The sequence below is a fragment of the Salvelinus namaycush genome, chromosome 37 (genome assembly GCF_016432855.1).
Source record: "Salvelinus namaycush isolate Seneca chromosome 37, SaNama_1.0, whole genome shotgun sequence".
Taxonomy (NCBI): domain Eukaryota; kingdom Metazoa; phylum Chordata; class Actinopteri; order Salmoniformes; family Salmonidae; genus Salvelinus; species Salvelinus namaycush.
The window spans coordinates 29,624,182-29,640,032 of NC_052343.1; the positions used below are offsets into that span (position 1 = coordinate 29,624,182).

Below are 15,851 nucleotides of genomic sequence, written 5' to 3' on the forward strand. Positions count from 1 at the left end.
GAGGCTGTACCAGCTTTATTTGACTGTTTTACTGTGAACCCTGAGGCTGTACCAGCTTTATCTGACTGTTTTACTGTGAACACCGAGGCTGTACCAGCTTTATTTGGCTGTTTTACTGTGAACGCTGAGGCTGTACCAGCTTGATTTGACTGTTTTACTGTGAACACCGAGGCTGTACCAGCTTGATTTGACTGTTTTACTGTGAACACCGAGGCTGTACCAGCTTTATTTGACTGTTTTACTGTGAACCCTGAGGCTGTACCAGCTTTATTTGACTGTTTTACTGTGAACACTGAGGCTGTACCAGCTTTATTTGACTGTTTTACTGTGAACACTGAGGCTGTACCAGCTTTATTTGACTGTTTTACTGTGAACAGTGAGGCTGTACCAGCTTTATTTGACTGTTTTACTGTGAACACCGAGGCTGTACCAGCTTTATTTGACTGTTTTACTGTGAACACCGAGGCTGTACCAGCTTTATTTGACTGTTTTACTGTGAACACCGAGGCTGTACCAGCTTGATTTGACTGTTTTACTGTGAACACCGAGGCTGTACCAGCTTTATTTGACTGTTGTACTGTGAACACTGAGGCTGTACCAGCTTTATTTGACTGTTGTACTGTGAACACTGAGGCTGTACCAGCTTTATTTGACTGTTTTACTGTGAACACTGAGGCTGTACCAGCTTTATTTGACTGTTTTACTGTGAACACTGAGGCTGTACCAGCTTTATTTGACTGTTTAACTATGAACGCTGAGGCTGTACCAGCTTGATTTGACTGTTTTACTGTGAACAGTGAGGCTGTACCAGCTTTATTTGACTCTTTTACTGTGAACGCTGAGGCTGTACCAGCTTTATCTGACTGTTTTACTGTGAACACTGAGGCTGTACCAGCTTTATTTGACTCTTTTACTGTGAACGCTGAGGCTGTACCAGCTTTATCTGACTGTTTTACTGTGAACACTGAGGCTGTACCAGCTTTATCTGACTGTTTTAACAATGGCCAAGTAGTAGGCTACTGTGGCTATTTGATTGTAATGTACACTATATATACAAAAGTATGTGGACATCCTTTCAAATGAGTGGATTCGGCTATTTCCGCCACACCCGTTGCTGACAGGTGTAAAAAAAAAATCGAGCACACAGCCATGCAATCTCCATAGACAAACATTAGCAGTAGAATGGTCTTACTGAAAAGCTCAGTGACTTTCAACGTTGCACCGTCATAGGATTCCACCTTTCCAACAAGTCAGTTCTTCAAATGTCTGCCCTGCTAGAGCTGCCCCAGTCAACTGTAAGGGCTGTTATTGTGAAGTGGAAACATCTAGGAGCAACAATACAGAACAGACCGCTGGGTGCTGAAGCGCTTAGCGCGTAAAAATCGTCTGTCCTCGGTTGCAACACTACTGCTGAGTTCCAAACTGCCTCTGGAAGCAACATCAGTACAAGAACTCTTCGTCCATGGCTGAGCATGGACGAAGATAATATCACCATGTGCAATGCCAAGCGTCAGCTGGAGTTGTGTAAAGCTCATTGCCATTGGAATCTGGTGCAGTGGAAACTCGTTCTCTGGAAACGCAGTCCGACTAAATGGTCACAAAATTTCGTCTGCCGGTAATTGTCAAGCAATTAACTATCCGTCTCACTGTAATTGACTGTTAATGAACATAATCACATTTAACATCTCTTGGCTTCCACACAGCCTACAAGCTACTGATGCAGACCTTTGGAGCATCTACATTTTAAAATGTCTAATGAATCCATTATGTATTTTAGACAGGTCTAAAAAAAAACATGATATGAAGAAAATGTAGTCTATTTCAGAAGAACAGAATAGCATACTCTGAGTTGTCCTTATGTTAGGTCCTGATCAGGCTATACCATATGGCTGTGGGATACACTAGTTAATTTAGCATACAAGATCTGGTTAGAATTCCATGGCATTATTATATAGTATGAGGAATACAATTGAACAAAGCTGAATAAAATAGAAAGGATATTTCCTCCAATTGTTTTGAGGAAGTGCGCACATGCGGCTATCCTATATGCTTAATTTAGAGTTATTAATGTAACTTTAGTTGTTCTACAAACGTTGGGCTATATGTTTTGTTTTGTTTCAAAAAAGTTGCTTGAAAGGCATGAGCTCTGCTTTGTTTTTTGGTGCAGGCTGTACACACTTCATCAGTCTCTCATTCAGAATTGTATTTTATTTACCCCCTTTTTCGTGGTATCCAATTGTTAGTAGTTACTGTCTTGTCTCATCGTTACAATTCCCGTACAGGCTCGGGAGAGATGAAGGTTGAGAGCCATGCGTCCTCCGAAACACAACCCAACCAAGCCGCACTGCTTCTTAACACAGCGCACATCCAACCCGGAAGCCAGCCACACCAATGTGTCGGAGGAAACACCGTACACATAGCGACCTGGTCAGCGTGCACTGCACCCGGCCCGCCACAGGAGTCACTAGAGCACGATGAGACAAGGATATCCCTACCGGCCAAACCCTCCCTAACCCGGACGACGCTGGGCCAATTGTGCATCGCCCCATGGACCTCCCGGTCGCGACCGGCTGCGACAGAGCCTGGGCTCGAACCCAGAGTCTCTGGTGGCACAGCTAGACCACTGAGCCACCCGGGAGGCCCTTTCTCATTCAGAATTTGACAAGCACTTGATAATGCCTCAACTTCCCGGCGGCATCCCCTTTGTGTGGCCCTAATGCACCCTAAAGAAACTCCATGCCTTTTGCGGCCAGTGGCCGTTGTTCCCTACTCCCTGAGTGCTGCGTGCTCCAAAGCACCTCTCACTCACATGGCTCTCCTTCACGTGATTGGGTCTTTCTCACAGGCTACAAGTGAAGACAGACACTTCGGGGACACAACTGTGCGCACCGTTATCCAATTCAGAGGTGCATATTGAAGATATTGGAAGAACTGTTCACATTTACTTTTCAGCCTACGAGATGAATAGGCCTAACTAACAGCAAAAGAACTAACCTATGTCAATCTACTATCCCCCATAGTACAAAAGTTGACCTATTCTGTACGAGAAAAAAAAAGTTTTTACGCAATGAGGCTGACGCAACAGATTAGAACATTTAACTTAAAATGTGATAAACTATTACGCTATTTCTTCACAATATAAGCGCAGCAATGCGCACACGGCAGTAGGCTATATGCACAAATGTTCCATTAGCGGGAAACCACCATTCTCAAATGTGGACACAAATGTGATTATGCTAGTAATGCTTTTATTGTAAAGGTGCATTTTTTTGTGAAAAGGATCTTCTCCAAACGTGAAACTCACACGCTGCTTATGTATGCCAGTCAGACTCTACACCCCTTGTAAAGCGGATTCATGTGCTTAATTTTAGGAAGTTATTTGGCCACTTTAGTTGTGATACAAACCTTATCAAAACATATAGGCCAATAGGCTAGGCTACATGAGGTGTGCGACTATGATTAGAAAAAGTAAACAACTTAAAAAGGCAATGTTTCTTATGCTGGGCATTATTGACAAGTGATAATATATAATTCACAACTGATAAGCTAATATTTTCACCCATCAGACTATTCTTGATTTAATCTTGTCATTACATATACTAAATAATATATATGTGTGAAATTTGTTTTGATTTAGAATGGACCATAATCATGCATCTGTCTCAAAACAACAGGGTCAGGGGAAAAAATACATGTCATCTATGCACTTAAATAGCGAATGGAGGACACTTTCCCATGGTTAATTTTCATGCCAGCCAGGTAGGCTATACTCCTGTTATAAAGATAAGCAATGTACTTAATATTAGGAAAGTTGAAAAATAAATATAGTAGGCCTAGCCTACAGAAAGCTGATGGGAACCTCCTCTTTTTAATAGAGGCCATCACTCTGTTTTCTCTCCCAATTGCATAGCCTATAGAAATGTTGCGCACATGACCTCATGGACTCTCATTAAGTGTTTGATTAGATTTTCAATTATATTTGCGTTGATGTCAGAGTGATTAGAGGGACAATAGAGTGCTGAGTACCAGGTAGTTAGCTAGTTTGGTAGGCTACTAATGACCGTCAGCAGCATCAGAGCTCGGAGAAGCCTAATTACCGTGACTAAAAGGTCACATGGAAATAGACTGCCTTCATGACTCGTGACCGCCGGTGTGGCAGTAATACGGTCACCGCAACAGCCCTTTGAGTATTACTCCCTGGAGATAAATAATGTTTTCTGAATGTCTAAAACAACTCCCTGGAGAGAAATACTTTTCTAAAGCTGCTAGCAAGACAAATGTTTTATAACATAAACAAAATGTAATACAGCATCGAATAGGATGAACAGGTGGTATAACAACATCCTTTGTGTATCTTTATGAGGTTGTGGGAGAGATATAGACAGAAAAGTAATGAGACAGTGAGGTGTGAAGTGAGAGACAAGCCAGTTTTTCACAATTCCTGACATTTAATCCAAGTAACAATTCCCTGTCTTAGGTCAGTTAGGATCACCACTTTATTTTAAGTATTTGAAATGTCAGAATAATAGTAGAGGGAATGATTTATTTCCACTTTTATTTCTTTCATCACATTCCCAGTGGGTCAGAAGTTTACATACACTCAATTAGTATTTGGTAGCATTGTCTTTAAATTGTTTAACTTGAGTCAAACGTTTCGGGTAGCCTTCCACAAGCTTCCCACAATAAGTTGGGTGAATTTGGGCCCATTCCTCCTGACAGAGCTGGTGAAGAAAAAAAAAGTGGTGAAAAAAAAAGAAGAAAAAGTCAGGTTTGTAGGCCTCCTTGCTCTCACACGCTTTCAGTTCTGCCCACAATTTTTCTACGGGATTGAGGTCAGGGCTTTGTGATGGCCACTCCAATACCTTGACTTTGTTGTCCTTAAGCCATTTTGCCACAACTTTGGAAGTATGCTTGGGGTCATTGTCCATTTGGAAGACCCATTTGCGACCAAGCTTTAACTACCTGACTGATATCTTGAGATGTTGCTTCAACATATCCACATAATTTTCCTCCCTCATGATGCCATCTATTTTGTGAAGTGCACCAGTCCCTCCTGCAGCAAAGCACCCCCACAACATGATGCTGCCCCCCCAGCTTCCCGGTTGGGATGGTGTTCTTCGGCTTGCAAGTCTTCCCCTTTTTCCTCCAAACATAACGATGGTCATTATGGCCAAACAGTTCTATTTTTGTTTCATCAGGCCAGAGGACATTTCTTCAAAAAGTATGATCTTTGTCCCCATGTGCAGTTGCAAACCGTAGTCTGTTTTTTTATGGCGATTTTGGAGCAGTGGCTTCTTCCTTGCTGAGCGGCCTTTCAGGTTACGTCGATATAGGACTCGTTTTACTGTGGATATATATACTTTTGTACCTGTTTCCTCCAGCATCTTCACAAGGTCCTTTGCTGTTGTTCTGGAATTTATTTGCACTTTTCACTCAAAAGTATGTTCATCTCTAGGAGACAGAACGCGTCTCCTTCCTGAGCGGTATGACGGCTGCGTGGTCCCATGGTGTTTATACTTGCGTACTATACATCCACAGGTACACCTCCAATTGACTCAAATTATGTCAATTAGCCTTTCAGAAGCTTCTAAAGCCATGACATCAATTTAGGGAATTTTCCAAGCTGTTTAAAGACACAGTCAATTTAGTGTATGTAAACTTCTGACGCACTGGAATTGTGATACAGTGAATTATAACTGAAATAATCTGTCTGTAAACAATTGTTGGAAAAATTACTTGTGTCATGCACAAAGTAGATGTCCTAACCGACTTGCCAAAACTATAGTTTGTTAACAAGAAATTTGTGGAGTGGTTGAAGAACGAGTTTTAATGACTCCAACCTAAGTGTATGTCAACTTCCGACTTCAAGTGCATCATTATCAAGTGAATATGATTCTCCTTGAAAAGTGAGGCTTCATTCTCATAGAAAGAGTTCAATATGTTACAAAGTTGCCAAGTTTAATTCAATTGATCTCATTTGATCTATCCAGCTCACAGCCCTAACACTTTTCACACACTGTAAAAGAATAGACTATAAGAATAGCTTTCATTTTTTTCAGCTCATCCTCCTCTTTCTACCTTGTATTCGTGTCACTCTATTATCGTGCTTGTTTTGATTGGCAGCTGCCCTGGATGGGTGGAGAGGAGCCAGACAGGTTCTGATCCAGTCCAGAGATTCTTGCCAGGAAAGCAGCCAGGAATAGATCAGTCTCAGTACTCCTCTGTCAGGCAAGCTTCCAGCCCACCTCCCAAGGCAGAGGGCATGGCTTGCAGTTTCTCATGCAAGAAAACTGACTGTCGTACAGATGCTGTTAGATGTGGACACACACCAATGCGCGCACACACACACGCTCAGTCAAACACTGTCTTCCTTTGTGCCTGTACCAATTATTGATATTGATATCTGTTTGAATGTGAAAGTTTGCATGACTGTGGGTAGAGGGAGTGGCAAGCTGAGACTGCCTGTGTGTGGACGTGCTTGTGTAAGATACACTATATATACACAAGTATGTGGACACCCCTCAAATGAGTGGATTCGGCTATTTCAGCCACACCTGTTGCTGACAGGTGTATAAAATCAAGCACACAGTCATACAAAAACACTGGCAGTAGAATGTCCTTACTGAAGAGCTCAGTGACTTTCAACGTGGCATCGTCATAGGATGCCACCTTTTCAACAAGTCAGTTCGTCAAATTTCTTCCCTGCTAGCACTGCTCCGGTCAACTGTATGTGCCGTTATTGTGAAGTGGAAACCTCTAGGAGCAACAATGGCTCAGCCGCGACGTGGTAGGCCACAAGCTCACAGAACTGGAAGAATGTATCATGTTTAAATCATCTGTCCTCGGTTGCAACACTCACTACCGAGTTCCAAACTGCCTCTGGAAGTAACATCAGCACAATCATTGTTCGTCGGGAGCTTCATGAAATGGGTTTCCATGGCTGAGCAGCCGCACACAGGCCTAAGATCACCATGTGCAATGCCAAATGTAAAGTTTGGAGAAGGAGGAATAAAAGTTGCGTCTGTTTTTCACGGTTCGGGCTCGGCCCCTTAGCTCCAGTGAAGGGAAATCTGCTACAGCAGACAATGACAATCTAGACGATTATGTGCTTCCAACTTTGTGGCAATAGTTTGGGGAAGGCCCGTTCTGTTTCAGCATGACAATGAGATGTTCGACGAGCAGGTGTCCACATCCACATTGCAGTATAGTGGTCAGTAGTCAGATCTCCAGATGTCTGCAGTATAGTGGTCAGTAATCAGACCTCCAGATGTCTGCAGTATAGTGGTCAGTAATCAGACCTCCAGATGTCTGCAGTATAGTGGTCAGTAATCAGACCTTCAGATGTCTGCAGTCTAGTGGTCAGTAATCAGACCTCCAGATGTCTGCAGTCTAGTGGTCAGTAATCAGACCTCCAGATGTCTGCAGTATAGTGGTCAGTAATCAGACCTTCAGATGTCTGCAGTATAGTGGTCAGTAATCAGACCTCCAGATGTCTGCAGTATAGTGGTCAGTAATCAGACCTCCAGACGTCTGCAGTCTAGTGGTCAGTAATCAGACCTCCAGATGTCTGCAGTATAGTGGTCAGTAATCAGATCTCCAGATGTCTGCAGTATAATGGTCAGTAATCAGACCTCCAGATGTCTGCAGTATAGTGGTCAGTAATCAGACCTTCAGATGTCTGCAGTATAGTGGTCAGTAATCAGACCTTCAGATGTCTGCAGTATAGTGGTCAGTAATCAGACCTCCAGACGTCTGCAGTCTAGTGGTCAGTAATCAGACCTCCAGATGTCTGCAGTATAGTGGTCAGTAATCAGACCTCCAGATGTCTGCAGTATAGTGGTCAGTAATCAGACCTCCAGATGTCTGCAGTATAGTGGTCAGTAATCAGACCTCCAGATGTCTGTAGTCTAGTGGTCAGTAATCAGATCTCCAGATGTCTGCAGTATAATGGTCAGTAATCAGACCTCCAGATGTCTGCAGTATAGTGGTCAGTAATCAGACCTTCAGATGTCTGCAGTATAGTGGTCAGTAATCAGACCTCCAGATGTCTGCAGTATAGTGGTCAGTAATCAGACCTCCAGACGTCTGCAGTATAGTGGTCAGTAATCAGACCTCCAGATGTCTGCAGTCTAGTGGTCAGTAATCAGACCTCCAGATGTCTGCAGTATAGTGGTCAGTAATCAGACCTCCAGATGTCTGCAGTATAGTGGTCAGTAATCAGACCTCCAGATGTCTGCAGTCTAGTGGTCAGTAATCAGACCTCCTGATGTCTGCAGTATAGTGGTCAGTAATCAGACCTCCAGATGTCTGCAGTATAGTGGTCAGTAATCAGACCTCCAGATGTCTGCAGTCTAGTGGTCAGTAATCAGACCTCCTGATGTCTGCAGTATAGTGGTCAGTAATCAGACCTCCAGATGTCTGCAGTATAGTGGTCAGTAATCAGACCTCCAGACGTCTGCAGTCTAGTGGTCAGTAGTCAGACCTCCAGATGTCTTAATGTTGCTGCTCTACACCTCTCCACACACTCACACTCTCATCCCCTCAGGAAAGCTTCTCACTGATAATGAAATCTCTCTCTCTCTGTGTGTGGACCCACTCCAATTAAATTCGCATACCCACTCCAATTAAATTCGCATACCACCCCAACAGATCCACAGATTACGTAACCTCTATTACATTCCACACTGCCCTCTCCCATGTGAGAACACAGTTCATCGACTACAGCTCAGCGTTCAACACCATAGTGCCCACAAATCTCATCACTAAGCTCAGGACCCTTGGACTGAACACTACCGTCTGAAACTGAATCCTGTACTTCCTGACAGGCCGCCCCCAGGTGGTGAGGGTAGGCAACAACACATCCGCCACGCTAACCCTCAACAAGGGCCCACTCAGGAGTGTGTGCTTAGTCTCCTCCTGTACTCCCTGTTCAGCCACGACTGCCTGGCCGCTCACGACTCCATCATTATGTTTGCTGACGACCCGACCCGATGAGACACCCTATAGGGAGGAGGTCAGAGACCTGGCAGTGTGGTGCCATGACAACAACCTCTCCCTCAATGTCAGCAAGACAAAGGAGCCAATTGTGGACCACAGGAAACAGAGGGCAGAGCACACCCCCATCCACATCGACAGGGCAACAACGCCTCTTCCCCTTCTACAGCTGCACCATTGAGAGCGTGTTGACTGGCTGCATCACCACTTGGTATCTGACCGCAAGGCGCTTCAGAGGATAGTGTGTACGGCCCAGTACATCACTGGGGCTGAGCTCCCTGCTATCCAGGACCTCTATACCAGGTGGTGTCAAAGGAAGACTCCAGCCACCAAAGTCATATACTGTTCTCCCTGCTTCTGCACAGAAAGCGGTACTGAAGTCTGGAACTAACAGGACCCGGCACACAGCTTTTACCCCCAAGCCATAAGACTACTAAATAGTTAACCAAATAGCTACCCGGACTATCTGCATTGACCCTTTTTGCACTAACTCTTTTGAGTCTTACAGTCACTGCTGCTACTGCTTATTATCTATCCTGTTGCCTAGTCACTTTACTCCTACCTATATCTACATACATTGGGGCAAAAAAGTATTTAGTCAGCCACCAATTGTGCAAGTTCTCCCACTTAAAAAGATGAGAGAGGCCTGTAATTTTCATCATAGGTACACTTCAACTATGACAGACAAAATGAGAAAAAAAAATCCTGAAAATCACATTGTAGGATTTTTAATGAATTTATTTGCAAATTATGGTGGAAAATAAGTATTTGGTCACCTACAAACAAGCAAGATATCTGGCTCTCACAGACCTGTAACTTCTTCTTTAAGAGGCTCCTCTGTCCTCCACTCGTTACCTGTATTAATGGCACCTGTTTGAACTTGTTATCAGTATAAAAGACACCTGTCCACAACCTCAAACAGTCACACTCCAAACTCCACTATGGCCAAGACCAAAGAGCTGTCAAAGGACACCAGAAACAAAATTGTAGACCTGCACCAGGCTGGGAAGACTGAATCTGCAATAGGTAAGCAGCTTGGTTTGAAGAAATCAACTGTGGGAGCAATTATTAGGAAATGGAAGACATACAAGACCACTGATAATCTCCCTCGATCTGGGGCTCCACGCAAGATCTCACTCCGTGGGGTCAAAATGATCACAAGAACGGTGAGCAAAAATCCCAGAACCACACGGGGGGACCTAGTGAATGACCTGCAGAGAGCTGGGACCAAAGTAACAAAGCCTACCATCAGTAACACACTACGCCGCCAGGGACTCAAATCCTGCAGTGCCAGACGTGTCCCCCTGCTTAAGCCAGTACATGTCCAGGCCTGTCTGAAGTTTGCTAGAGAGCATTTGGATGATCCAGAAGAAGATTGGGAGAATGTCATATGGTCAGATGAAACCAAAATAGAACTTTTTGGTAAAAACTCAACTCGTCGTGTTTGGAGGACAAAGAATGCTGAGTTGCATCCAAAGAACACCATACCTACTGTGAAGCACAGGGGTGGAAACATCATGCTTTGGGGCTGTTTTTCTGCAAAGGGACCAGGACGACTGATCCGTGAAAAGAATGAATGGGGCCATGTATCGTGAGATTTTGAGTGAAAACCTCCTTCCATCAGCAAGGGCATTGAAGATGAAACGTGGAGGGGGACCGACCAGTGAGGTCGTGATGGAGGGGTTGTTAATTAAATGAAATTCTCCAAAGATGTGTGTGTGACCTCAAATGCCCACTCAATCAGTAAATAGCATTACTCCTGCTGCTCGTCCTAATGGGAGGCCACTGCTGTGATCCATGTAGTGGTGAGAAGAGATAAATACAAGTTAATGCAGCTGTGAAGATAACTAACTATTCACAGAGTGACTGCTTCCCTCAAAGTGAAAAATATCCTGGAATATCATGGGTCTCAATTACTCCACAAAGATAACTTCACACCTGTGTGCATTGCTGTTGGTCGTGTGTCCCCAAATACCCAGAGTTCTCCAGAGGTATATGACTGTGAGTGTTACTGTGTGTGTGTTATTCTGTGTTTTTCCAACATATGTCTATGGGTGTGCAGGTATCCAAGGGGTGGTGGAGGCCTATCAGACATGCCTTCCTAAGCTTCAGCTCTACGGCCCCACCAACATCGCCCCCATCATCCAGAAAGTAGCCAGCTCCGCTTCACAGGAAATGCACACCAAGGAGGCCATGGTAAGCTAGCTGTCAGTTGTCCTCCTCTCCTTGGAACCAATCGATTGGGAGCTTGAACCTAGCTTGAGCTTAAATCATGTATTGATGACAATGGGAGACTTGCGCAACGTTTTAGACTTATGCTCAACATGTATTTCCAACACACCCCACAGACATTACTCTCTCACGTTTCTCCCCAGTCATTGACTTCCTTTATCTCTGCAGCAGTACTTCATTTTGCTCATCCTAACGGACGGAGTGATCACAGACATGGCAGACACCCGCGAGGCCATCGTCCAAGCCTCCCACTTGCCCATGTCCATCATCATTGTAGGCGTGGGAAGTGCTGATTTCAGTGACATGCAGATGCTGGATGGAGATGACGGGATCCTTCGCTCGCCCAAGGGGGAGCCCTGCCTACGAGACATCGTCCAGTTCGTCCCCTTCCGCAACTTCAAACATGTGAGTCTTTACTGGAACTGGGAGGGTTACCTGAGGAACTGGGAGGGTTAACCGAGGAACTGGGAGGGTTACCTGAGGAACTGGGAGGGTTACCCGAGGAACTGGGAGGGTTACCCGAGGAACTAGGAGGGTTACCTGAGGAACTAGGAGGGTTACCTGAGGAACTAGGAGGGTTACCTGAGGAACTAGGAGGGTTACCTGAGGAACTAGGAGGGTTACCTGAGGAACTGGGAGGGTTACCTGAGGAACTGGTAGGTTACCTGAGGAACTGGTAGGTTACCTGAGGAACTGGGAGGGTTACCTGAGGAACTGGGAGGGTTACCTGAGGAACTAGGAGGGTTACCTGAGGAACTAGGAGGGTTACCTGAGGAACTAGGAGGGTTACCTGAGGAACTAGGAGGGTTACCTGAGGAACTGGGAGGGTTACCTGAGGAACTGGGAGGGTTACCTGAGGAACTGGGAGGGTTACCTGAGGAACTGGGAGGGTTACCTGAGGAACTGGGAGGGTTACCTGAGGAACTAGGAGGGTTACCTGAGGAACTGGGAGGTTACCTGAGTGTTACAGGAAGTGACAGGTTTCTCTCTGTCCTTCTCCAGGGCTCACCTGCAGAGCTGGCAAAGACTGTCCTAGCAGAAGTGCCCAACCAGGTGGTTGACTACTACAACAACAAGGGCATCAAGCCCAAAGTGCCCAGCGAGTTCGAGTCTTCCAGGACATTCGCCCCCTGAAAGGAGGGGCCCAACGCACTCGTTACAACAGACAGCACCTTACGCTGACTAACTGAAAAGTTTACTGTTTTGCTCTTCGTTTGTTTGTTCTTTTCATTGTGCATGCGTGGCCTCCGAGGCTTGCATCTGTAAAGCAACTGTATCATTCAAAGCATTGGTATGGTGGGGGGGACACAAACGAACAATCAAACTGACATCCCTACAGATGAACATTCAACTATCGATGAAGGAATGTACAGAACACCCCCGTTCCTTGTTTTATAAGAGTTTGTTGAGATTTTGCTAAATTTCTTGATATTCATACATTGTAAAACATTTTGGACCACAGTGAATGAACTAGCTACCTGCGTTTATAAACGTCTTCGTCCTCAGAAGTCCATATTGCAGATAAGGCAGATGCATGAACTGTTCTTTTGCATGCTGGTAATAAAGCAGACACTGTTTTCTCATGGTTCATGTTGTTTTCTTAGTGAACAATAGAGCTCACAGTATTGTAGGGATCAAGGACGTTCTACTATGAAGCATGTTGACAGCACAAACGCAGTATTCTGGGATGTTCACTGGAGAATATTATGGGCACATCATTTGCCGTTGTCATGTTACAATGCAGTATTCTGTGAAATTATGAATTACTTATAATAATAAAAGCTTTATCAATATGCTTGTGACTTGTATTATGTTAAAAAAAATCTATTGGGTTTCAAGTCAAAAACATCATTGGAATTGTGGTCATATCAATTTCAATTCATTCTATGAAAAATCCATAGAAAATGCAGAGAACTGAATTGGCAGAATTTCAATATTTCGGTGTGCGTGTCAAAGTAGTCAAAGGAATTGGGAATTGGGGTCACTTTCTTAGCATTTCCATTGTATTCTATTGATTTAAAAACCTCCATAAAAATGATGGGAATGTTCTGATTGAAGTTGAACAGAACAAGTCTGTCCATGTGCAGCCATGTGAGGACGGTGACAATTCCTCCTAGGATTGGAGTAAGTCACGACTCTCCCTTTGAGGTGTCTGGGGAGGAGGGAGGGAGATGGGGAGATGGGGGGAGAGAGAGGGAGGGAGATGGGGAGATGGGAGGGAGGTAGATGGGGAGAAGGGAGGGAGGGAGATGGGGTGGAGATGGGGAGAAGGGAGGGAGATGGGGAGAAGAGCGAGGTAGATGGGGAGATGGGGGGGAGAAGGGAGGGAGGGAGATGGGGAGAAGGGAGGGAGGGAGATGGGGAGAAGGGAGGGAGGGAGATGGGGAGAAGGGAGGGAGGGAGATGGGGGGGAGAGAGAGGGAGGGAGATGGGGAGATGGGGAGAAGAGAGAGGGAGATGGGTAGATGGGGGGAGAGAGAGGGAGATGGGGAGATGGGGGGGAGAGAGAGGGCGTTGGGGGGGAGGGGAGGGGGGAGATGGGGAGGAGAGAGGGAGGGAGATGGGGAGAAGGGAGGGAGGGAGATGGGGAGAAGAGAGATGGGGAGAAGAGAGAGGGAGATGGGGAGATGGGGGGAGAGAGAGGGCGTTGGGGAGATGGGGAGATGGGGAGGGGAGGGGGAGATGGGGAGAGAGTGGGAGGGAGATGGGGAGAGAGATGGAGGGAGATGGGATAGAGGGAGGGAGATGGGAAGAAGGGAGGGAGGGAGATTGAGGAGGAGAGGGAGGGAGATGGGGAGGACTGAGGGAGGGAGATGGGGAGAAGAGAGGGAGGGAGATGGGGAGAGAGAGGGAGGGAGATGGAGAGGAGGGAGGGTGGGAGATGGGGAGGACTGAGGGAGGGAGATGGGGAGAAGAGAGGGAGGGAGATGGGGAGGAGGGAGGGTGATGGGGAGAGAGAGGGAGGGATTGATAGCAATGAGAGGGACAGAGCTTTCTGAGATGCGTGATGAATACTATTGAAAGGGCAGGCAAGGGCCCTTTCATATCCAGAGCAGCCGGCAGTCCATTAATTCTGTCCTGGTTCATAATTAACTATCTGACGAGTTGGACAGGCAGCACCATGGAGACAGCCAGAAGGATCAGCCTCCAAAAACAACCAAACCATGTGACTAATAAAACACATCGCATTCAGTTGTAAGTGCCTTCAGTCTCAATAGTGACAGTAACATACAGTTGAAGTCAGAAGTTTACATACACTTAGGTTGGAGTCATTAAAACTCGTTTTTCAACCACTCCACAAATGTCTTGTTAACAAACTATAGTTTTGGCAAGTCGGTTAGGAATTCTACTTTGTACATGACACAAGTAATTTTTCCAACAATTGTTTACAGATTATTTCACTTATAATTCACTGTATCACAATTCCAGTGGGTCAGAAGTTTACATATACTAAGTTGACTGTGCCTTTAAACAGCTTGGAAAATTCCAGAAAATTATGTCATGGCTTTAGAAGCTTCTGATAGGCTAATTCACATAATTTGAGTCAATTGGAGGTGTACCTGTGGATGTATTTCAAGGCCTACCTTCAAACTCAGTGCCTCTTTGCTTGACATCATGGGAAAATCAAAAGAAATCAGCCAAGACCTCAGCCAAGAATTGTAGACCTCCACAAGTCTGGTTCATCCTTGGAAGCAATTTCCAAACGCCTGAAGGTACCACGTTCATCTGTACAAACAATAGTACGCAAGTATAAACACCATGGGATCACGCAGCCGTCATACCGCTCAGGAAGGAGACGCATTCTGTCTCCTAGAGATGAACATACCTTGGTGAGAGAAGTGCAAATCAATCCCAGAACAACAGCAAATGACCTTGTGAAGATTCTGGAGGAAACAGGTACAAAAGTATCTATATCCACAGTAAAATGAGTCCTATATCGACATAACCTGAAAGGCCGCTCAGCAAGGAAGAAGCCACTGCTCCAAAACCGCCATAAAAAAGCCGGACTATGGTTTGCAACTGCACATGGGGACAAAGATTGTACTTTTTGGAGACATGTCCTCTGGTCTGATGAAACAAAAATAGAACTGTTTTGCCATAATGACCATTGTTATGTTTGGAGGAAAAATAGGGAGGCTTGCAAGCCGAAGAACACCATCCCAACCGTGAAGCACGGGGGTGGCAGAATCCTGTTGTGGGGGTGCTTTGCTGCAGGAGGGACTGGTGCACTTCACAAAATAGATGGCATCATGAGGGAGGAAAATTATGTGGATATGTTGAAGCAACATCTCAAGACATCAGTCAGGAAGTTAAAGCTTGGTCGCAAATGGGTCTTCCAAATGGACAATGACACCAAGCATACTTCCAAAGTTGTGGTAAAATGGCTTAAGGACAACAAAGTCAAGGTATTGGAGTGGTCATCACAAAGCCCTGACCTCAATCCTATAGATATTTGTGGGTAGAACTGAAAAAGTGTGTGCGACCAAGGAGGCCTACAAACCTGACTCAGTTACACCAGCTCTGTCAGGAGGAATGGGCCAAAATTCACCCAACTTATTGTGGGAAGCTTGTGGAAGGCTACCCGGAACGTTTGACTCAAGTTAAACAATTTAAAGGCAATGATA

General features: G+C 45.3%; 1 protein-coding gene across 1 annotated transcript in view; it reads left to right on the forward strand.

The window, feature by feature from the left end:
- LOC120031346 (copine-4) overlaps positions 1 to 12,544 on the forward strand; it is a 50,785-nt gene extending 38,241 nt beyond the window's left edge. Inside the window, exons 12-14 of the mRNA XM_038977056.1 lie at positions 11,057 to 11,190; positions 11,395 to 11,631; positions 12,229 to 12,544. Of these exons, the coding sequence (XP_038832984.1) occupies positions 11,057 to 11,190; positions 11,395 to 11,631; positions 12,229 to 12,360 (503 nt within the window). The 3' untranslated portion in view covers positions 12,361 to 12,544. The remainder of the gene's footprint in view (positions 1 to 11,056; positions 11,191 to 11,394; positions 11,632 to 12,228) is intronic.
- The last annotated feature ends 3,307 nt before the right edge of the window (positions 12,545 to 15,851 follow it).